The sequence below is a fragment of the Salvelinus fontinalis genome, chromosome 29 (assembly GCF_029448725.1).
Source record: "Salvelinus fontinalis isolate EN_2023a chromosome 29, ASM2944872v1, whole genome shotgun sequence".
NCBI classification, from domain to species: Eukaryota; Metazoa; Chordata; class Actinopteri; order Salmoniformes; family Salmonidae; genus Salvelinus; species Salvelinus fontinalis.
The window spans coordinates 32101199-32124398 of NC_074693.1; the positions used below are offsets into that span (position 1 = coordinate 32101199).

At 43.0% G+C, this 23200-nt stretch overlaps 3 protein-coding genes and 1 non-coding gene across 4 annotated transcripts; 2 read left to right on the forward strand and 2 right to left on the reverse strand.

Moving 5' to 3' along the window:
- Nucleotides 1-70: 70 nt before the first annotated feature.
- On the forward strand, nucleotides 71-6920 carry ugl (ureidoglycolate lyase). The gene is made up of 15 exons (XM_055889070.1): nucleotides 71-335; nucleotides 663-791; nucleotides 938-1156; nucleotides 1439-1529; nucleotides 1811-1887; nucleotides 2289-2399; nucleotides 2531-2590; nucleotides 2723-2879; nucleotides 3173-3371; nucleotides 5288-5366; nucleotides 5529-5621; nucleotides 5731-5803; nucleotides 5912-5979; nucleotides 6091-6221; nucleotides 6384-6920. Exons 1-15 carry the CDS (start codon nucleotides 330-332, stop codon nucleotides 6553-6555), a joined length of 1665 nt encoding a protein of 554 aa, XP_055745045.1. The 5' UTR covers nucleotides 71-329; the 3' UTR covers nucleotides 6556-6920.
- On the reverse strand, nucleotides 6710-19721 carry LOC129827841 (N-alpha-acetyltransferase 15, NatA auxiliary subunit-like). The gene is made up of 20 exons (XM_055889069.1): nucleotides 19269-19721; nucleotides 17431-17515; nucleotides 17187-17291; nucleotides 15123-15280; nucleotides 14881-15015; nucleotides 14593-14746; nucleotides 14328-14447; nucleotides 14059-14154; nucleotides 13791-13897; nucleotides 13610-13682; nucleotides 13358-13527; nucleotides 13076-13228; nucleotides 12852-12980; nucleotides 12516-12729; nucleotides 9167-9360; nucleotides 8814-8922; nucleotides 8622-8720; nucleotides 8286-8429; nucleotides 8076-8173; nucleotides 6710-7898 (listed from the first exon to the last, which is right to left on the reverse strand). Exons 1-20 carry the CDS (start codon nucleotides 19320-19322, stop codon nucleotides 7686-7688), a joined length of 2610 nt encoding a protein of 869 aa, XP_055745044.1. The 5' UTR covers nucleotides 19323-19721; the 3' UTR covers nucleotides 6710-7685.
- LOC129828040 (small nucleolar RNA SNORA18) lies at nucleotides 8998-9131 on the reverse strand. The gene has a single exon (XR_008755243.1). It is a non-coding gene; the product is annotated as a small nucleolar RNA SNORA18 (small nucleolar RNA).
- A 344-nt stretch (nucleotides 19722-20065) lies between the features above and the next one.
- Nucleotides 20066-21594, forward strand: ndufc1 (NADH:ubiquinone oxidoreductase subunit C1). The gene is made up of 4 exons (XM_055889075.1): nucleotides 20066-20197; nucleotides 20865-20968; nucleotides 21166-21241; nucleotides 21451-21594. Exons 1-3 carry the CDS (start codon nucleotides 20152-20154, stop codon nucleotides 21223-21225), a joined length of 210 nt encoding a protein of 69 aa, XP_055745050.1. The 5' UTR covers nucleotides 20066-20151; the 3' UTR covers nucleotides 21226-21241; nucleotides 21451-21594.
- The last annotated feature ends 1606 nt before the right edge of the window (nucleotides 21595-23200 follow it).

The following is a 23200-nucleotide window of genomic DNA, read 5'->3' on the forward strand; positions in this document are numbered from 1 at the left end:
CGCTCTGGATTGGATCAGATTCGACACGAGGGTCGTTAAATACAACCGCTGCCCGCGTCCCAGCTCCATACCTAGCCCAGTCAAAACATTAAAATAAGCATTACATGGGAATATCACAGAAGTGAACTACAGTACTAAATCTCTTCCAAATACAATTTCAATCAAATATGAATAGGTATTCAGATGTTTGATAATATCTCGAACGTGTGTCAGCACTTTAAAATCCTGTTAATGTTTCAGAAAGTGGCTTTTAACCTTTACCTAAAACAAACAATGGTTAGTGGTGCACCTTACCAAAGTCCACTTCAGTAGTGAAAAAAGGCATCAACATGTCCGTGAGTACTCAATCCCTCCTATTACAATTTGTTAAAATGTTGTTTGTTAAAATGTTGTCACATTATCTTTATTGTCATGACTGGTGAAAGTGCACACATTCCCGCTCTGACCTGCTCGTTTTATTGAAATTAAGCTGCAGTGCCTTTTTGATCCATGTAAACTTGTGTTTGTAACATTATTATCTATAGACAGTCAGTAACCAACTAGACATATTCAAGTACAGCATACAGTACTTCATATAAACTTTCATGTCCCAGTTGATTGATGATTTCTTTGCATAGAGTTGAGGCATGTTATTACACTTGTAATAACTCTATGGCCCACAGGATCCTATAACCATGGAGCTAGAGCCCTCTCCCCCAGGGTTAGAGGCTGAGTATCGAACCATCTTTACCGCAGGCTCCCTGGTCTTTCTACAGGAACTGGTCTCAACATTTGATGAAGAGGTCGACAAGGTAGGTCAAAAGGCACTAATACATTGTTCTAAATATATTTGTTTTCTCTAGGCCTACTTGTTGACAAACTAAGTGATCAGTGATCACAGAAAAAATATAAAGTATATCAACCTAGTCTAATACAGTATGTCTTTCTGTCATATAAGATCCTGAGGCTTAGAATCTCCAGGAAGACCCACCTGGACCTGTCAGGTGACCTACCGGGGTTCTGCGAGGTCACAGCCCCCGTAAGAAGCGACCCTACCTGGAGGGTCCGTCCTGTCCCCCAGAGGCTGCAGAGGAGACATGTGGATGTGGGGGACCTGGCCCCCTGTGACACCCAGCGCTTCATTCAGGCCCTCAGCTCCCCTGCACAGGGCCTACAGGTACACAATGGGGCCTGCAGGTAAAGGATATTCAGGGGTCGAATTTAGCCAATTAGCCTTGTTTGACACATTGTTGAATGTAACATAGTTGAATGCAGAAACAGTCATGTATGTACCCAGTCTAGAATGTTGCTACAAGGCAAGGGATGTTGGATATCAGGAGGCTTTGATATAAAAGTTAAAAGACGTATAAATCAGGTGATTCTGGATCTGTTGGTGGGCAGAGCATTCCAGAAAAGCCCTCTTCACTATGTAGACGACTGTGTTGTTTTTCTCTTGCAGATTGATTTTGATGATGGAAACTGCCCGACGTACCACAACCAGATAAAAGGCATTTATAATGTTTACCGGGCGGTGCACAATCAATTTCCCAGTGAGTTTATATCCACCCTATTACCCATTACTCACGGTGGGCTCGGTCCAGGGCAGGAAGCGTTTTGTTGCCACACATCATCTGAATCTAAACGTATCTAGATACAGTCTATCTTGATTGTTTAACTGGACTTTATAACATCTTATATTTTAATCACAAACCCTGCATTAGTCTACTTTATAACTTTCTACAATGTTTAAGTAGATCTACAGATCAGAATATTGTATGAAGACCTGCATTATTATTAATGTATACGCCCAACTATTACTGTACTCCAACAGATGCCCCCAAGATATCCCAGGCTCCTGTTCTGATGCTCCGCCCTAGAGCCTGGAACATGGTGGAACACAACATGATGGTATGGAGTTCCAACTTCAACACTCTGATGTCCAAATTCATCTCAATACCTCAGTTTACATGCATACATCTGGATTGGCTGAACGTGTAGAGCCATCCAAATGATCATGTTATGTCTACAACCATCATCAGGGGTGCAACTTTGGTTTTAGAAGTGGTGGGGACATAATATATAAATATATTTTTTGGTGTCAGAAAAACACTCAGAAAAGCCTACCCGATTGCTCAGAGGCATCCGCATGGTCCTAAAGCACACCGTTGACCCTTTTGTATCACATTCCAATGATAAAACTGGGGGGGGGGACATGCCCCCCCATTCCCAGTGAAAGTTGGCCCCTGACCATCACCTTATATTTGTGTGGATGATATTTCAACAGTGCTGATGTATTTGTGTGTATGCAGGTTAAAGGCAAAGAGGTGCCAGGGCCGCTGTGTGATTTCGGCTTCCTCATGTTCCACTGTGGCAAGCTGTTGTTCGACAGCGAGAGTGGGCCATTTTTCTACCTCTCCAAAGTAAGGCTATGGTAGATAGCTGTGCTGTTATTGGCTGTTAGAATAGCAAATAGGATTGACACGATCTGGTATAAAATAAAATAAACTCTCCACTACTCTCTCTTTTCCTCACCACCATCACTGCATGTTAGGTCGAGAGCTACCTGGAGGCGAGACTTTGGAACAACATATTCCTCTGGACAGAGCAGAAGGTTTGTAGCATGCCAACATGGTAAAGGTGTGAAATGCTTTAGAACAGCATGCTTGCTTCTCTGATATACAGTAAATTACTGATCAGAAGTAACATTAAATACAAGTGTGTGTGTGTGTGTTGTATCCTCTAGCTGGGCCTGCCTGTGGGCAGCATAAAGGCAACCGTGCTGATAGAGAACGTGCTGTCAGCATTTGAGATGGAGGAGATTCTGTATGAGCTTAAGGATCACTCCGCTGGACTCAACTGTGGGATCTGGGATTACTCCGCCTCCTTTGTCAACAAGTTTGGTGAGTGACTTCAATCACTCAGTCATATCCTGTCTTTTCCATGGAAACTAAGGGTTTTTATGGGTCTACAAAATGTCTCTATTCTGGCAATGTTGGAGAAGACCGCTTTCAACTTTCAACCATGTTGTTTTTTAGAATTGGCACCATTCTATCCCAAACAGCTCAGTTTAACCTTATTCTAAAACTGAATGCAGCAGCTGTCTAAACATGGGTAATCCCTGGGTATATATTGATACATCACTGGACCACTAGTTTACAAAAGGTCATCTAAAGGTCATATGATTGCCTGACAGGTCACCGAGGGGCCTTCCTGCTCCCTGACCGCAGTAAGTATGTCAACATGGAGAAGCTGTTCCTGCGGAGCTACATGGACCTGCTGGTCCAGACATGTCACCGTAGAGGAGCCCTGGCTACTGGGGGTATGGCAGCCCTGCTGCTGCCTCAGGACAGGGACAGTGCCCCCTATAGAGCAGCCTTGGCCAACGTCACCAGGCAAGGACCTATTCTACACAGTCATCTATACGTCATCTGATGTTTCCACTTTATGTACAGTACAAGTCAAAAGTTTGGACACACCTACTCCTTTCATGGGTTTTCTTTATTTTTACTATTTTCTACATTGTAGAATAATAGTGAAGACATCAAAACTATGAAATAACGCATATGGAATAATGTATTAACCAAAAAAGTGTTAAGCAACTCAAAATATAATTTATATTTGAGATTCTTCAAAGTAGCCACCCTTTGCCTTGATGACAGCTTTGCACTCTTGGCATTCTCTCAACCAGCTTCATGAGGTAGCCACCTGGAATGCATTTCAATTAATAGTTGTGCCTTGTTAAAAGTTCATTTGTGGAATTCCTTTCCTTCATTATGTGTTTGAGCAAATCAGTTGTGTTGTGACAAGCTAGGGGTGGTATACAGAAGATAGCCCAATTTGGTAAAAGACCAAGTCCATATTATGACAAGAACAGCTCAAATAAGCAAAGAAAAACGACAGTCCATCATTACTTTAAGACATGGTCTGTCAATCTGGAAAATTTCAAGGACTTTGAAAGTTTCTTCAAGTGCAGTCGCAAAAACCATCAAGCGCTATGATGAAACAGGCTCTCATGAGGACTGCCACAGGAAAGGAAGACCCAGAGTTACCTCTGCTGCAGAGGATAAGTTAGTTACCAGCCTCAGAAATCAGCAATTAACTACACCTCAGAAATGTCAGCCCAAATAAATGCTTCACAGAGTTCAAGTAACAGACACATCTCAACATCAACTGTTCAGAGGAGACTGCGTGAATCAGGCCTTCATGGTCGAATTGCTGCAAAGAAACCACTACTAAAGGACACCAATAATAAGAAGAGACTTGCTTGGGCCAAGAAACATGAGCAAATCAAATCAAATTGACTTATATAGCCCTTCTTACATCAGCTGATATCTCAGTGCTGTACAGAAACCCAGCCTAAAACCCCAAACAGCAAGCAATGCAGGTGTAGAAGCACGGAGAGAGCAATGGACATTAGACCGGTGTAAATCTGTCCTTTGGTCTGATGAGTCCAAATTGTAGATTTTTGGTTCCAACCGCCGTGTCTTTATGAGACGCAGAGTAGGTGAACGGATGACCTCCGCGTGTGTGGTTCCCACCGTGAAGCATAGAGGAGGAGGTGGGGGTGCTTTTCTGTTGACACTTTCAGTGATTTATTTAGAATTCAAGGCACACTTAACCAGCATGCTACCACATCATTCTGCAGCGATACGCCATCCCATCTAGTATGCGCTTAGTAGGATTATCAGTTGTTTTTCAACAGGACAATGACCCAACACACCTCCAGGCTGTGTAAGGGATATTTGACCAAGAAGGAGAGTGATGGAGTGCAGCATCAGATGACCTGACCTCCACAATCACCCGACCTCCACCCAATTGAGATGGCTTGGAATGAGTTGGACCGCAGAGTGAAGGAAAAGCAGCCAACAAGTGCTCAGCATATGTGGGAACTCCTTCAAGACTGTAGGAAAAGCATTCCAGGGAAAGCTGGTTGAGAGAATGTCAAGTGTGTGCAAAGCTGTCATCAATGCAAAGGGTGGCTACTTTGAAGAATATAAAATACATTTTAATTTGTTTAACACTTTTTTGGTTACTACATGATTCCATGTGTTTTTTCATAGTTTTGATGTCTTCACTATTATTCTGCAAGGTTGAAAATAGTAAAAATAAAGAAAAACCCATGAATGAGTAGGTGTCCAAACTTTTGACTGGTACTGTATCAATTTCTTGCTTATTTGATCCTGATCTGTTCTGTGTTTTTGGTCATATTACACAACAGCAGTGACGACTGATTGCTCGATTATGATTTCACTGGGCTCCAATTGCACCATTCAGCTCCAATTTTGTTTCTCCCTTTCTCATATTTCAGACTGAAGTTACTGGAGATCAAAGCTGGTGTTGATGGCTTCATGGTGTATGACCTGGGCTTGATAGAGCCCATGCAGAAAGTAAGTCCTTAATGTCGGAATTGTTGAGCTATACCTTTCAAGGAACTGTTATCTTCTCAGTAAGCATGTCACTGTTAGTCTACACCTGTTGTTTACGAAGAAGGTGACAAATACAATTGGATTTGTCACTCTCCCCACCTTTCTGTATCACTCTCTTCTCAGCTCTTCAAGCTGCATTCTCAGGGTGACAACCAGATGCACCAGCTTAGAGATGACCTCACGGTTACCCCCGACGACCTGCTCTGTATGCCAGCGGTCAGTTACTCAATAACGTTGTCCTACTGTATATTTATACTACACTATGCATCTCTCTGGAATACCATTCCACGTCTCGTGTACTGAACTGCTCTAAACGTTCTTCCAGGGTGGAGTAACCCTGTACGGCTTGAAGTATAACATCGCTGTAGGAATCCTGTTCATAGATGCTTGGCTCAAAGGTGAGAATTCAAGAGTATGCATCATAATGAACCAGCATCCTTAATGGAGGTTTGGGATGGATATGTGATGGAGTAATGTTGATGTAATGCTCCATGGGTCTCCCCTAGGCAAAGGTCACTTCTTCTACAGGGGACAGGTGGAGGATTCTGCAACTGCAGAAATCTCCAGATCCCAGGTAGGTTCACTTTAGTTTAGGTCATCCTGTGCCGCACTTCCCATTGCAAAAAAAACGTGAGAGTCCAGGATCCATTTCATGAGAGATGTCTGTGTGGTGTTTTGTGTCCAGGTGTGGCAGTGGATCCGCCATCAGACTCAGCTGGAGGATGATAGCAGGGTGGTGACCCGGGGTCTGGTGACAGAGCTGACCCAGGAGGTCATGGGGGAGCTGAAGGTCGTCACACGCTGTCACACTGTCAGGTGGGAGTAGGATAAGAGCACAAGGTTTCCAAGATAACTCAGAACTCAAACATTCTGCATTTCTAGAAGTTTCCTTTGTCTCTGCACTCCCCTTTCAGCCTCCAATTCTTCCACCCTTCTAGGACTTAATTCTGCCGTTCTCTCCTGACTCTCCCCCTCTAGGGAGGAACAGAGGTTGTTGACAGCTGCAGCCATGTTCCTGGAGGTTGTCCAGAAGAGAGATTTCCCAGAGTTCCTCACCACCTACCTCAACTTGGACCACACCTTCCTCAGCTCTCAAGCCAAAAGGCATGAGGGTGGGGCAGCAGGGGACATGCCCAAACCAAAACTCTGAAAGCCCTGTCCAACATAGCATGGTATTTACACCCCTCATAGTACCTACGGTGAGCATGTGAGGCAGCGTGAGCGAAAGTGTTCCTCTTCAAGACCCTTCAAATAATTGTTTCTCTTGACAATACTGATCCGGAATCCTTGAATAAAATACAAACTTCTGCAGGAAAAATGCCATCAGGAAATAGCTTTTTATTCAACTTTAGTTATTGATAACTCCTCGGTGTGTTAGGAGTGGTCTGTGTGCAGAACTCAGTATGATTGACAAACGCCTTTTTCAAAAAAATAAAATATGGATTGGTAACATTGGATGAGCCTATAACATTTGACCAATAAACAGAAATAAAACCCCAAAACAAAGCCCACTAACTGTAGTGTCAGTGTGTTTTTGCTTTATCAGGAAGTGGTTTCATGGGACTTTCACATGGGTAAAACTAGGAAGGAAAATACAGAGCGGAAAAGGAAAACAGAAATCTGCACATTTGTCAGTCATACAGCACTCCAGGTGAGCATTGAGCTCTGTGTCTCTGCATTCAGATCAGTCGTGTCCTGTTCCCTCCTGGAGGCCACGCCGGGACCTCTACCGCTGCACCACCTTGTGGCCGAGCAGAGGACTGCTTGAGCTCAGTAGCTGATTAACTGAGTGCATCGCCGCTACGCCTCCCCTGGGAAACAAGTGATGTCTCCTTTTAAAAAGTTCCACCTTTTCATTTTTGGCACATGCCAGCTCACAGGTAAAACCACAATCCTCCATCACAATTTGTAATCTTTCAATTTTTGCAAATGTTTTAAATTCTTTGTTTTTAATATATAAATTACCTTTAAAAACGTGAGAAGCAGATGCACATACAGGAGAAACACAGGCGTGAAAACACAGGAGTAAAAACCTGACTTAACGGCAGCCACCCTAACACTTTTCTTTTACAGTTTTATTTTGTTCAGTTAAAGAAGAGATGTCAACAGGGTTTAAAAAAAATAGTAAAATGCGCATTTGTTTTTCCCTCTTCGCGGCTCTCTCAGTCCAGGTCAGTGCACTGCAGGGGGCATTCACAAACAAACAACCGTAGCTGGGGTGTTGGCAGACTAGCGGCTGGCAGCTTGTACGCTCCTCCCCTCCCATCCCTCGCTCCCCTCTCACATGTCGTTGGCCATGTCGTCGTGCTCGCCTGCTGACAGGTCTCCGTTGGCGCTGATGGTGGAGGTGGCGTTGTCCTCATAGCCGGGGGGCATGAAGGCCAAGGTGTGGGGGTACAGCTTGTTACACGCGGCGCGGTACGCCTCCGCAGCCTTCTGCTGCCCATCGCCGAGATTACCCTCACGCAGCGCCTCTAGCACATCTGTGCAGATCTGACAGGAAAGATAAGGCGTCTTTAGACTTGGGTCACACAGACAATTTACATTATTCCTTGCCTTTTTCCCTAATTTTGTTTCTGGTTCAGGTGTGGGACTACTGTGCCAAATGTACTTGATACATTTAAATATAACAATGTTGCACAAGAATTAGTGCAGTGAGTAAGCGCTCACCGTGATGCTTCTCCCAGTGAGGGACTCATCCAGCACTGTAGCCAGCTCAGAGGCCATCTTGTCAGAGGACGGGTCCAGATAGAACATCATCTTAGCAGCTGCAGGGGGACAATGTGGAACTTTTCAGTTACAAGTTGACAGTGTGTGTAGTTATGGTAAAGTCTCATGTGCCATAGTTGGACTATTGAGTCAGGTAGTGCGTGTACGTACCAGCCACGCGGTGTGGTATAGAGTTGGAGTGTTGGCTCAGGTAGTTCTCGTTAAAGTTCTGGGGGTTGCTCTCCCCAAACAGCCGTGAGATCTCCTGCTTCAAAACAGTCCGCACAGCCTCCGGTAGGTCCTTACTGTCGGACACTGAGGAAGACACAGAATCAGAACGTGGTAGAGTTATTTGTACCAGAACACAGACAGCTATTCAAGCAACAATCAACAAAGGGTTCAGAGACAGATGGAGGTGAGGGTATCTTAAATCCATGGAGTTTGGATAATGACAAGGCCCAACAGCCTGGCCAAATGACAGGTGGCAGAAGCCCTACTAAACTGTACCTCCTTTGAAGAAGCGCACTAGACACTGGTGCAGCCAGGGGTGAGAGGGCTCCATGGAGAATGCTCTCTTCACCGACTGCAACATCAGCAGGTACTTCTCTACAAGAGGGAAAACAGATGTTTTAATTATTTTTGACTAAAGTATCGGATTCTTCTCGTGTCAGAACGTCAATCAGCTTCTCGTTTCTTTACCTTTCCTGAAGTAGATCTCGAAGGCCAGGAGGTGAGTCTCAATCTTGTTCTTCACCAGGTTTTTCAGGGGGGTTAAAAACTTAACTGCCTCCTCTAGTGGGTTCTCCACCTACAGGGGGAAGAAAACAATATCATGGGTCTTATCCCCCCCAAAAAACTGTTCAGTCTCCTTAGTGTAATTTCACCATGTTCTGCAGTGATATCCCACAGGATTAATGGCAGTAGCCATGAGGGTAAAGCGAAACCACAGGTTTGTTCTTTGAGGCATTTCCAACGACTAGGGCTCACTGTGAGGAGTCTGTCGGGATAGGCCTCAGTCATTCCTTCATCTTTTACAGACCACACACACACACCTTGGCCAGTTTGTCTGGTATGAGCTCCTCCTTTGGTCCTCCGATCTCCTCGTCGTCATCTTCTTTCTTCTTCTTCTGGTTCTTCAGCTGCTTCTCCTTCTCTGCGTTCTTCTTCTCCTCCTCTAGTTGGGCTTTCTTCTGGGCTCGTCTCTGCTTGTTCCTAAGCTTCTTTAGCTCCTTGTCATTCAGGTTCTCTGTGGGACACGCACCAGCACAGGGACAGACGGGCCAGTGTCACTTCTCTCAGACACTGGGATCATTTACAAATCAAGACACTACACCAATGTTCCCTCTAAGCTGCGCGTGGGCGCACAGTAGCCCGAGACTGCCTTGCAGAAGATATGTCAGCATACAGAGAGAAGCAAGAGATTTGAGTGATGTTCACTTTCTAGAGCAGTAGTCACCAACCGGTCGATTGAGATCAACTAGTCGATCTCCAAGGCATTCCTAATCGATCATAAAAAAACTAATGATAAAGCCTTGTTCCTATTTTTTTTTTTTCCATCTCCGGCTGTTGGCTTTAAGTGCACCAAGTGCAAACTTGCCATTTTGAATCATTTCATGTGTCTGAATGTACAAACTCTGCCTTCCCGGCGGACCCGGAGAGCAAATCAAGTGCACTCTAGGCCTACCGCTAGCCAATCGAATGGCTCAGATTACCGTGTCTGCAGTAACATAGCAGGCATAAAAGAAAGCTACAGCAAAGTTGATACTGAGATTTCTAAACATTTAAAACCATGACTAGAGAGACTCTACGAATAAAGCAAAGATGCTGTTTTAATGAGTGAGTTCTTACTCAGCACTGTCAACACTTTGTATTCAACACTTTTATAAGCCATTAAATCCAAGTTCGCCCTATTCCCACACAGCGCTACAACAAGCACTGCAGCAGTAAATAAAGAGTAGGAAAGTGCATCTCTTAGCTTGCTTTAGTATTAGCGACTTGGGTCTTTTTTAATATAGAGGAACATTTTACCTTCTCTGTTCATAGGAGTAACATGAATTTGTGCATGAGGCAGTAATAATGCGGTGCGACTTGAGTTTCGCCATCAGCTGGAAGACAGTGTCCCTTTTCGGTCAGTGTCAGTGGAGGAAAGGGAGAGCGGAGGGATGTTGAGAGGCCGACCCTTAGTCGGCTGCTCTCTTCCTCCGCTGAGACTGACCATTAGATGCAGACCCCATCAGCCCGGTAAAATGAAAATAAAAGCCAACTATTTAAATGCATGCTCAATCAGCAGTGTCTCACAAATAATACAACGGATCTATTACCGGTGTGATCATATAGCCTACCTCAAAATTTTGTATATAATTTTTCCAAACTGTCCCGACCAACAATGCATTGGCAGGCCAATTGCTGTGATAATGTATTGGGCCTATAACTTACTGCACAAACCCCATTGTTAATGTTGCATAGGCTTATGTTTTTCAAGTCATGGTTAGGAAAATGTGAGCGGTAGATCTCTGCTTGCATTTTGACTCAAAGCGATCTTGACTCAGAAAAGGTTGGTGACAGCTGTTCTACAGGTTTCCCTGTTAACACCAACGTTTCGCTTTACTGTGGCAATTGTGATCAAATCAAGAGATTTTGTTGTAGGCAGAACGCATCAGAGTAGGATTATATTGCATTGACGCACTACTCAGCCCGTACCCTACATAGACCAGTGCAGCATAAACAGAGGTACAGTAGGCCTATACGCAAATAGACCATTGCCATATGTGGATCTGTGCCATTTACCTTGAACTGGACTGTGTTTCCAGCATGAGCAGTCATGAATAGATGAGCTTGTTTTGAAATCAAAGCCAGAGCTGCATGTAGCCACGTGTGCACATTTTGTTCATATCCTTTGCTAGTTGAGTCATTTGCTGACTACAAATTTTCTATAACTGGGCTATAGGTGAGGGATTGCTTCTTACAAGAGCACAAAAAAAGTGTACATTTCTAGACATCTGTGAAAAGCAAGTCAGGCAGAGCTTTTTTTCCCTCTTAAAGGGGTAATGTTTTATTTTGAGACAGGATTTTTATTTTTTATTATTACTTTTATCAATTATTTACGTTTTAGGATACCTAAAGTTGGATTAAGAAAGTTGTTTGAAATGTTTGGACCAAGTTTACAGGTAACTTATTAGATAATTTGTAGTCATGTTGGGCGATTTGGAACCGGTGTTTTTCTGAATCAAACGCGCCACAAATGTACATTTTGGGGATATAAAGAAGTTTATCGAACAAAAGGACCATTTGTGATGTTTCTGGGACATATTGGAGTGCCAACAGAAGATCTTCAAAGGTAAGGCATGAATTATATCGTTATTTCTGACTTTCGTGTCGCACCTGCTTGGTTGAAATATGATTTTCCTGTGTTTGTATGGTGGGGTGCTGTCGTCAGATAATCGCATGGTTTGCTTTCGCCGTGAAGCCCTTTTGAAATCTGACACAATGGCTGGATTAACAAGAAGTTCAACTTTATTTTGGTGTATTGCACTTGTGATTTTATTTTAAGTTAAATATTTCTAATAATTTAATTTGAATTTCGCGCTCTGCAATTTCACCGGATGTTGTCGAAACGTCTAGCCGTAACAGGTTAACTAGGCAAGTCAGTTAAGAACAAATTCTTATTTACAATGACGGCCTACCGGGAAGCAGTGGGTTAACTGCCTTGTTCAGTAGCAGAACAGATTTTGTTTTACCTTGTCAGCTCGGAAATTCGATCCAGAAACCTTTCGGTTACAGGCCCAACGCTCTAACCTCTAGGCTACCTGCCGGATTTAATAAGCTAAGTAGCCAATAGGCAGAGGGTAGCTTAGTTTGTCTGATTCTCTGGAATAATGGTATGGGAATAAAACACATTTTATTTTGTAAAGTGGTTTCTTGCAACAAATATTTTTTGTCACCTCCTTGTCTGAAAGACAAATGGATAAACAGATTAATGTCAAGCCCTGTATGTTTTTTTTCAAGCCTCATGAAATGTAGGCCTACATTGAACTCCACACATTGGCTGCCACTGAATGATAGAACAGCTGTTTCCATGTTAAAATGTTATGTTTTATGGTAGGCCACTCTGGCAGGCCTACATTATGATCAAATAGCCACAGTAGCCTACTTGACCAATTAAAACTAACTTAAAGCGGGTACAGTCTGTTTTCACAGTAAATGCACGCTCAAAGTTGCACAGAATTTTCACAAAGTTAAAGTTTGTTCTCAGCAGACCTGAAATTTGCTCAGTGCCAAAAAACAGAGTGAACTTTGCACTACACCAAACAAAAAAAACAGTGTGTTAAAACATCAAATGAGCGATATCAAACAAGCGTCAGTTTGGGGTCTTGCACAGACTCTCTCACACACAACACGTACCGGCGTCGGCCTGGTGTTCCTTGTTGTCGTCGGTGAGGGGGTTGTCGTGCAAGCCGAGGTAGATCTGGATGGCGGTGCGGGCAGCTTTGTAATAGAAGGGGTGCATGCGCAGCACGTCCTCCAGCTTGAGCAGGTCCACGTAGGATCGCAGCGTCATTTTCCTCATGCAGTACGTGTGGAAGTCGAACTGGTCGTCTGTGATCTCCACAAAATGCTAATGGGACACAGATGGTTATGAGGCAATCCAACCACTGAGCAGACTTGTACTATCACTGGGCCATCTATACAGGTTTAACCCTCGTCAGTGAATCTGCCCCCCCCAGTTCGAAAACTTACCCTCTCAATCTCGTGGCACTTCTTGAGTGCGTCTCCAAACTTGTTCATGGACTTGTAGGCCAGAGCACATTCTGTCTGGTACCACATACACTGCATCTCATTCAGATTCTCTACCGCTGACGCACCCTCCTGAAACACACAGATACCCACAGTTAACACCACACACACAAAGGGTTTTAAGGCAACACACAATGTACAGTTTACACACCCAAACACTGACTGACCCTTGTGAACTTGGAGCACATCTCTTCTGCCTCTTTGACCAGGCCGGCCTTCAACATGTACTTGGCACACTTTGAGTTGATGAAGCGGTCAGCAGTGTCCAGAGCCTGGGCCTCATCCATCCACCTGGCTGCTTCCTTTATGTTACCTGCATGCTACAGAGACAAAGATAGGGAGAGAGTGTTACACTGTAAATCTTCACTATAATGACATGTCTAGAAAATGTGTCTCTTCAGGAACAATTTTGCGGGTGCGGGGGTGCTCAACGGCTGTGTGTGGGTTACCTTGTATATTTTGGCCTTGATGAGGAACAGTTCTATGAGCGTGGGTGTGCTCTCGATAGCTGTGTTGATGTAGTCCAGGGCTAGCGTCTGCTGGCCCACGTGGTCAAAGTGCTGAGCCAGGAAATACTGGACCCACAGCAGAGTAGTGGGGGGCTCCTCCTTACCGTCATCTAATACACACACACCATAATTAGAGACTATAATACGGTTCCTATTAGATTGCATAAAACATGAAAATCTGATCGCACTCACCACTTTGATTGAACTTTCGACAGCTTTTCAAACACGTCTCGTATCCAACCACTAATTCTTCAATGATGGACAACTACACGGAGAGGAACAAGCAAACACAAGATCATCCTGACATCTCAGTCCAGGCATGTTACTTCAGTGACTTGCTGGAGTCTATGGAATGGCAGTGGTTCTCCCTCACCTTCTCCTTGTCGTGATACAGGGACTTCAGAGTGGTGAAGACGGGCGGACAGCCTTTACTGAAGTTCATCCTCAGATAGCAGTCCAGACATTCACGGAACTTCTCACCTAAAAGGAAAACAAGAAGTGAATGGAGCTCCTCGACACCCCATCCTCCGGTGTTCCACAGACCACATTTCAACGTGCTTGTGTCTATCAGCCATCGTCTTGAAAGGCCATCACACCATGGATAATTACACAGTAATAGTGATAATGGCTTATTTATGTACCTGTTAGGAAGGTGAGAGGCAGCCTCCGGGGAACAAGTCCTTTGGGATACTTCACCCACGCCTCCTCATAGAGCTTCTGCCTCTCCTCTATGCAAGCTGGGAACACAAGAAGCCAACAGTCAGAGCATGCCATTCATACGCAGATTCAAATCTGGTCAGAGAATCTACCAAACACAAGTCAATGTAGTGAGAGGACTCATGCTAAAGAGGGGACCAGAGAGAGGGTCCAGTGGGAATGGGGTGGGTAGCAGTGAGGGTTCAAAGGATACCTGGTTTCAGTGCTTTCTCCAGACCCTGGTAGTAGGCCCAGTTCTCAGGGTTCCTCTCCTGCAGTTGTCGGTAGACCTCAGTGGCCTCCTCCGAGCGGTCTAGCTGCAGTAGCAGCTCTCCTGAGCGATAAATAGGTTCACATGAATCACATTTTATACATAGATCTACAAACACAACCCTACACCCTCACACATATTAGGATTCGAACACTCAATACACACATGCTTACTTTCACTGTCCTCTCTCTCTCACACACACACACACCTCGTGTCTCCTCCACGGCAAGCTTGTCACAGATCTGTTTCTCATAGGTGGTGAGGTGCTCCAGTGCTTCCTTGAACAGCCCCGCCTCCCTGAGCACCTGGTTCTGGTACAGCAGCAGCTCACTGTACTCATAGTCCACTTTGTCTGGTGACGTCTGAAACACAGCACCACATTTACTGATCCAGGCAGGGTGACCAATCAAAATAATTTATACAGATGGGTGATACAGGAACTCTACAGAGCACCCAATGAGAATTATTTGACTCAAAACACAGAGGTCAAGCTCACCTGTTGCGTTTTGCGAAACTCCTCAACGATCTTGGCGGCCATCTCAAAGTCCTCCAGCAGGTGGTAGGCCACGGCGTAGCCGATCCATGAGGCCCTCTGCGCAGGACGCAGCTGCAGGAGCTGATAGCGGGTCTCCTGCAGAGAGAGAGAGAGAGAGCATAACAGAATAATTATTACACACAGCAGGAGCTAATACTTATGAGTGGAGACATGCGTGCACACACGTGTCTCTGGGTCCTCACCCTGTAGCCCTCCAGGTCTCTCATCTGGATTTGGAGAAGTGAAAGGTCCCTGAGGATCTGCAGGTTGTCCTTGTCCCACTTCAGAGCATTGCGGTAGCACTTGATGGCCTCGTCGTACTTCTTATCCGACCGCTGTAGCAGACCGTACACATGCCAGCCTGTGAGTGCAAAGGTTAAGGAGGCAAAACAACAGACTATACACACACACTAAACCAGGTGTAGGCCGTCATTGTAAATAAGATTTTGTTCTTAACCCGTCCTCGGAACCCCTCGCCAACAGCCAATGAAATTGCAGGGCGCCAAATTCAATCAACAGAAATCTCATAATTCAATTCTCAAACATACAAGTATTAGTAACAATTTTAAATATAAAATTCTCGTTAATCCAACCACAGTGTCCGATTTCAAAAAAGCTTTTCGGCGAAAGCAGAACATATTTTTATGTTAGGTCAGCAACTAGTCACAGAAAGCATACAGCAATTTTCCAAGCAAAGAGAGGAGTCACAAAAAGCAGAAATATTGATAAAATGAAACCTTTGATGTTCATCAGATGACACTCCCAGGACAACATGTTACACAATACACGTATGTTTGGTTCGATCAAGTTCATATTTATATCCAAAAACCTCAGTTTACATTTGGCTTTGCCTCCAAAACATCCCGTGAATTTGCACAGAGCCACATCAAATCTCAGAAATACTCATAATAAACATTAATAAAAATATACAAGTGTTATTCACAGATTTAAAGATATACTTCTCCTTAATGCAACCGCGGTGTCCGATTTTTTTTTTTTTTTTTTTATAAATACGGAAAAAGCAAACCATGCAATATTCTGAGTACGGCGCTCAGACGACAGACACAACCCAAGAATATATCCGCCATGTTGGAGTCAACATAAGTCAGAAATAGCATTATAAATATTCACTTACCTTTGATGATCTTCGTCAGAATGCACTCCCAGGAATCCCAGTTCCACAATAAAAGTTTGATTTGTTCCATAAAGTCCATCATTTATGTCCAAATTCCTCCTTTTGTTAGGGTGTTTAGTAAACAAATCGAAACTCAGATGCACGGGCAAGTCCAGCGGAAATGTCGGATGAAAATTCCCAAAAGTTATATTACTGGTCATAGAAACAAATCAAACGATGTATAGAATCAATCTTCAGGATGTTTTTATCATAAATGTTCAATAATGTCCCAACCAGCGAATTAATTTGTCTGTAGAAAAGCTGTGGAACGAGAGGTAACTTTCTCTTTCGCATCCCGAGACCGCTGACAGACCTCTGACTCATTCCCCTCTCATTCAGCCCCCCTTCACAGTAAAAGCCTGAAACAACATTCTATAGACTAGTTGGCAATTAGTGGAAGCCTTAAGAAGTGCAAGATGACCCATATCCTACTGTATATTCAATAGGGTGTAGAGTTGAAAACCTAAACCTCAGATTTCCCACTTCCTGGTTGGATTTTTTCTCTGGTTTTTGCCTGCCATATGAGTTCTGTTATACTCATAGACATCATTCAAACAGTTTTAGAAGCTTCAGGGTGTTTTCTATCCAATACTACTAATGATATGCACATATTAGCATCTGGGACCGAGTAGGATGCCGTTTACTCTGGGCACGCTTTTCATCCAAATGTGAAAATGCTGCCCCCTATCCATAAGAAGTTAACTGACTTGCCTAACTAAAAAAAAATACAAACCTCAGAGAAATTAAATCCCTCGCTAAAACAACCCATTTGGAGGACTACTAACAGCACATGAATAATTTTCAAGGCAACAAAGAAAGCTAATACCCATGGTGACAAATGAGAACAGTAAACCCTGTGTTAATGCAACCAAGCCTATACTATTAGATGTCACAGTAACAGTCAGAGCCAATCTAGCATGCTCCCATTCCCTGTCTGGATTATGTGCAGTAGACATGGCGCAGTAAGGGCTTGTGGGATGGAGTCAAAAGTTTGGGCTTATTATGATGTTGAGCTTTTGGTGAACGTCTTCCCGCCACCGTCTAGGAGGTTCATACGAACCCTCACCTCATTAGCGCTAGTATAAAAGGATACAGACATGGCTCTTGAGGTCGTTGCGCAGGCCTCGTCTCACCAGCTCGTACGCATCCTCCTTCTTCCCCAGACAGTTCAGGGTCAGTCCCTTCATCGCCAACGTCTCTGAGGGACAGATGAGGGAGAAGAGGAACTAGTGTCAGTCACAGCCAAAACACTCAATTAGGCCAAGAAATTAATTACCAACACTGATGTTCCGACCACCAAAAGATAAGTGATTAGTGGCTGTTGAAGCAGGCCTTACCTCCATGCTCGGCGAACTTTGGGTTGGAGAGGATCTGTTTGCAGAACTTGAGTCCATTTCTGTACTGCTTGTGCTCATAGCATCTCTGCAACAGGGGAGAGGTGTGTTGTCATCAAGGTTTTTGCAAAGCCTGTTCTTAGAGCTCAGATCTGATGAATCACCCAAATACATAGTTACAAATAAAACTTTTGGGTAGGTTGTCTGGTGATACCATCCTGCCAGCAAGCAGGGACAGTAGCTCACCACAACCATACTGTAAGTAGTATCTTGATTGATTGGGTCTGAAAAAACATCTAGCTTTGTGTGAATGTGTCGTCAGGTGGGTGATGAGATGCAGTGATTAGAGAACCAGTCAGACGTAGATTCCTATCTGCCTGGGTCAGCACAGTGTGGCCTAGCACCTCGGTGATCAGCCTGCCAATTCCCCACATAACGCTAATACCCGGGAATCCACACTGGCATAGGGAGAAGGCATGGGCTCCAAGGAAACTGAGGAGCGTTCAACACAGCAACTAAAACAAACGTTTTCAGAATGTTGTACAGAACGTTAGAGGCTCTGAATGGAAACAGACAATTCACATCTATGCAAAACATAATTGTGGTAAGCATTTACAACCAGGCCACCACCTTGAGAGCTCTCCTCAAACAGCATTGGTCAATGAATTACTATTGTATTTGCAGAGTAAAGTAATGCAAGAAACAATGGTAAAGAAATGTTTGCATCAGAGTGGGGTTTTTTCCTGCAGAGAACCAACCCTGTAGAAATATATTCAGTAATGTACTTTCCTCAATATACATAATTGCTCAAAAATATATGAGTATACTTATGAAAAACACATGTTGGCAACTAATCTGACAGTTTATACCCAACACTGTAGGTGTGGCTTACTTGCATTTGCAGGCCTAGAGAGATGCCGAGCTAATGACAACTTAACTTCGCCAATACCCCCAACATTGTTAAACACCATGTCCAGAAATAGGAAATAGTTGTGTGAATGGTGCTCAATATTCAGCAAAGTAGACTAAACGTGTGCACTTTAGCTGGCATGATAGGAAGCTAATTGTTTATAATTAGTTCCCATATGATATATGGTTCAGCAAAGCGTGAGTGACAGCTAGCTGGCTGGGTAGCTAGGTTGTGTTAGCTAACTGCAATCTGTGGTAAAGGATTGCAATACTTAACATACCGCTGTTTGCAGTAATATCTTTGGGGACAACACTACACATACGTTGTGCATGTTAAATGTAACGGCTATCTAGCTTCATAGCTAGTTATAGTTACTCTTGTTGCTAAAATGCTGAGTAATGATGAAGTACCTGTGCGGTTGATGTAGAATGAGCTTGCAGCGAGCTAGCTTCCTACGTTAGCCAAACTTATCTAGCCGTAGCTAGCTAATGTTCCTTGCCAATCATGTTTTGGAGCAAAGTCATGCGTTTATTTTGAACCACCCCGCTACAACAAACTGATAACAAGTTAGTGAGTTTACTCGCTTGTTAGCCATGTTTCATGGTAACTAGCTAGTTAGTAAACGATGTAAAACTGAAACCGCTAACTAACAAGCTAATGATGACAATCAGGCCATTTCGAGTGCCTCGCGACATACTAGCCCACGAGTTAGGTAGCTATAACGTTACAATCGTTGAAATGGTGATGGAAGAAACAACATATGTCAACTAACGATACAACATGAATACATGCTGTTTTATTTCAAATCGAATCAACGCTAGCTAGCTACTGGTAATGTATAGAGTAGCTACTGTAACGTGCGCAAGTTAGCTAGCTTGCTATATTTAGCAAGTTAGCTAACGTAACTAGCTAGCGGCAGCTATGCACTTACCAATATTCTCTTGAATAGAGCGTTCTCCTTCGGCGGTAGAGTAATTGAGGGCATTCTGTAAACTGGCTACTCTTCTGTAGCTTCGCGCATGAATCAGAATCGAAGTTTCCTCTCTCTCTCCCCTGTCGGTCTCTTCGAGTCAAAGCTCCCGGAATTGTCTCGATCTCTTTCGGGCTCTTCTTCCTCACGTGGTGACAGCCAAGGCCCCCTTCAGACCAAAATGGCCGCCTTCTCCTCCGGGTCAAGCTGCTCTCTGGGTCTGTGTGCGTGCTGCTGTACGGTACAAAATTGTCAAACTGAAAAGTTACAAATGTAATCAATCAATCAAAGACAATTATGGAAGGGGACGTGTTATAAAGTATAGTGCATCACTTCGGTTTTGCAATAGACGTGATGGAAAATATATTTTTCTCTGTTCTCATAACTCCAACCTTGGGTTCTCCAGAGCTAGCTACATGGCACTGTCCCCAGCCCCAGACAGAAAGAATAAAAAAATGTATATGAATTAGATAAGATTTACAGTCCATTTCCGTAGCCATTAGCCATCATTGCAGCATTGTCATCACTGTTATGTGGTTTGCATTATAGACGTAAAAACATGACATTTGCATTATAGACGTAAAAACATGACATTTGCATCATAGACGTAAAAACATGACATATAGAAGTTAATATGTTATTGCAAAATTTTACAGTAAATGGTTCAAGTGTGTCCTTTATTTGAGGAACACTGAGCCTTTCATCGTTAAATAAAATTATCCCTCTTTTTAAAAATCTATCATTCTGTGATCATTTCAAATTCTACTCCACTGGACAGTGCACATCGTCGATCACAGCTCGTCAGGAACCGATTTCGGATGAGGGAACAAATCCTTTGGCTAAAATGACACTAAATCGTTTATTACTACGGGCAGCAAGCGTCAGCAAGAGTAAGTCAATAAAAAGCAAACAGATGTATAATTTGTGTAATAATCCTTATATATATATATTTTTATTTTTTTTAAACGTTAACCTTGCGAGAAGACTGGCTATCGGGCTGTTTTGAGGCCTGACCTTAGCTTAGCTAGCTAACATTAGCCAATGTCAATAGCTAACGTTATTTTAACAAGGTTAGCGTAACTGTCTTGACTAAGTGAAGTACTAAGTTATATGGCGACATTGATAGCCATTCACATTTTAATAACATTGCAATTGACATGAAAACACAAAGTAGCTGTATTTAGATGAATGTGTTATCTAGGTATAGTAACTAAGTGACGTTAGCTTACTAGTAGTCTACTAGTTAGTTAGGTATTATTAGCTACCTGGGATGTAATCATTAGTCCAAACACAGAATTTTCATGCACGATAATTACCTCATGAATGGTTGTTTTATGGAGATAAAGAGAGACAAATGTCAAACCTAGTATTGGTGTAGTCTACAATAATGTATGCACAATTTGTGAATAACATGTCACTTGTCGGGTCTCTATTGGGAGTCAGCAAGAACAGACTCATACAGTAACAACTGAAGCATTACAACCCCACAAGTCTTTCTGTTGAATTGCCAGTAGGTCAAATACTGATTATTAATCTCATTGCCCTTTTATCTTGCAGTTGGGAGTCGGTCTGCGTTCACCGCAGCAAAGCCAGATCACACCAACCCCAACTGGCTGCGTGTGGGCCTAGCTTTCGGGACGTCCGCTTTCCTCTGGGGCCTGGTAATTACGGCTCACTTCCTCTATTGGGGGTTACACACAAAACATACGATTATTTAGTTAGCCTACTGATATTTGTACATTTCTCCCCTGATTTCCTTTCACAATACTGCAGAACATTGTTTGGATTTTTGAATGCAGTCCAGGATGAATGCCAAAACTATAGAGTCTGGTTGAAAGGGTATTTTTCTCATCTGCAGCTCTTCAAACAGCACAGCACTGATGTGCATGAGTACAACGTGAGGAATGGCCTGGAATGAATCGCTATGACAACATGTGAGTCTTACCCTCTTCAAGTCTCCCTCAGTTTAGTAATTTGAAAGGTAATGCATGTGGGACTTTCAAGAATAAGGATGTTGTGCTGTTCTAACGCTTGTAAAAATGTCTGCCGTTTGAATTCAGATTGTTGTTCTTTCGATTTATTATATTACAAAAGAAAAACATGACAGCCTAATGTTTTTGTGATTCATTATTATTCTTTGCAGGACTATTTCGTGGATCCATCTGGGTGATCTGAAGATGTCTTCACACTTTTTTTTTTTTCTTCTGTATTTTTATTTTGTTTTAATGATCCCATGTCCTGGGCATAATATCTAGTTCTATGTGTAATAAAGAGATGACTGTATTTACATGCGTCTCCTTTTATATAAACCCATATTTTAATAATTTGGTGGGTGCTTATTTCTCCTATTTCACACGTGTGTATTAATATGCATTTGTGATTTGGAAATGTGTTTTTTGCATATCCCACTCTCCCTGATACACAATCGAAAAGGGGGGTCGAGGTCTGCCATTCAACATTCAATATTTTCCCTTACACCACACTATTTTTAAGATATAGTACATACCAATACACAGATACTGTGCATTGGGAAAGTATTCAGACCCCTCAACTTTTTCCACATTTTGTTATGTTACAGCCTTGTTCTAAAATTGATTAATTGTTTTTTTCCCCTCATCAATCTATACACTACCTCATAATGACAAAGAAAAAACAGGTTTTTAGAAAGTTTTGCTAATTTATTAAAAATAAACAAATACCACATTTTCATAAGTATTCAGACCCTTTACACAGTACTTTGTTGAAGCACCTTTGGCAGCCATCTCAGCCTCAAGTCTTCTTGAGTATGATGCTACAAGTGTGGCACACATGTATTTGGGGAGTTTCTCCCATTCTTCTCTGCAGATCCTCAAGCTCTGTCAGATTGGATGGGGAGCATTGCTGCAGTTATTTTCATGTCCCCAGAGATGTTTGACCGCTGGCTGGATACCAATTTATTTTAATTTTACGTTTATTTAACTAGGCAAGTCAGTTAAGAACAAAGTCTTATTTTCAATGACGGCCTAGGAACAGTGGGTTAACTGCCTTGTTCAGGGGCAGAACTACAGCTTTTACCTTGTCAGCTCAGGGATTCGATCTTACAACCTTTCGGTTACTAGTCCAATGCTCTAACCACTAGGCTACCTGCCGCCTCTGGCTGGATACCAATACACAGATACGTATACCATCAGGGTGATCATTGAAATACAGTAAATAGATGCCTTATTGATATGGTGCTCCAGAATACTGTAGATGGCAGCTCTGTAAAGCCTGCTGTATTCATGGTGCGGATGCTTGCATGCATGTGTCTCACATCAGTAGACGGTGTCTAGGCCAGTGGTGTAAACTACTTAAGTAGTACTTTAAATTATTTTTTACTTAAGTAGTTTTTTGGAGTATCTGTACTTTACTATTTAAATTTTGGAAAACTTTTACTTCACTACATTCCTAAAGAAAATATTGTACCATTTACTCCATACATTTTCCCTGACACACAAAGTGCTCATTACATTTTGAATGCTTAACAGGACAGGAAAATTGTCAAATTCACGCACTTATCAAGAGAACACGTGGTCATCCCTACTGCCTCTGGCCTGGCGGACTCAGTAAACACAAATGCATCTTTTGTAAATAATGTCTTGAGTGTTGGAGTGTGCCCCTGACTCTACCTAAATTTTAAAATCAAGAAAATGTTGCCTTCTGCTTTGCTTAATATAAGTAATTTTTAATTATTTCTACTTTTACTTTTGATACTTAAGTATATTTTAGCAATCACATTTACTTTTGATACTATGGGGGTACCACAGGGTTCAATTCTCGGGCCGACTCTTTTCTCTGTATATATCAATGATGTCGCTCTTGCTGCGGGTGATTCCCTGATCCACCTCTACGCAGACGACACCATTCTGTATACA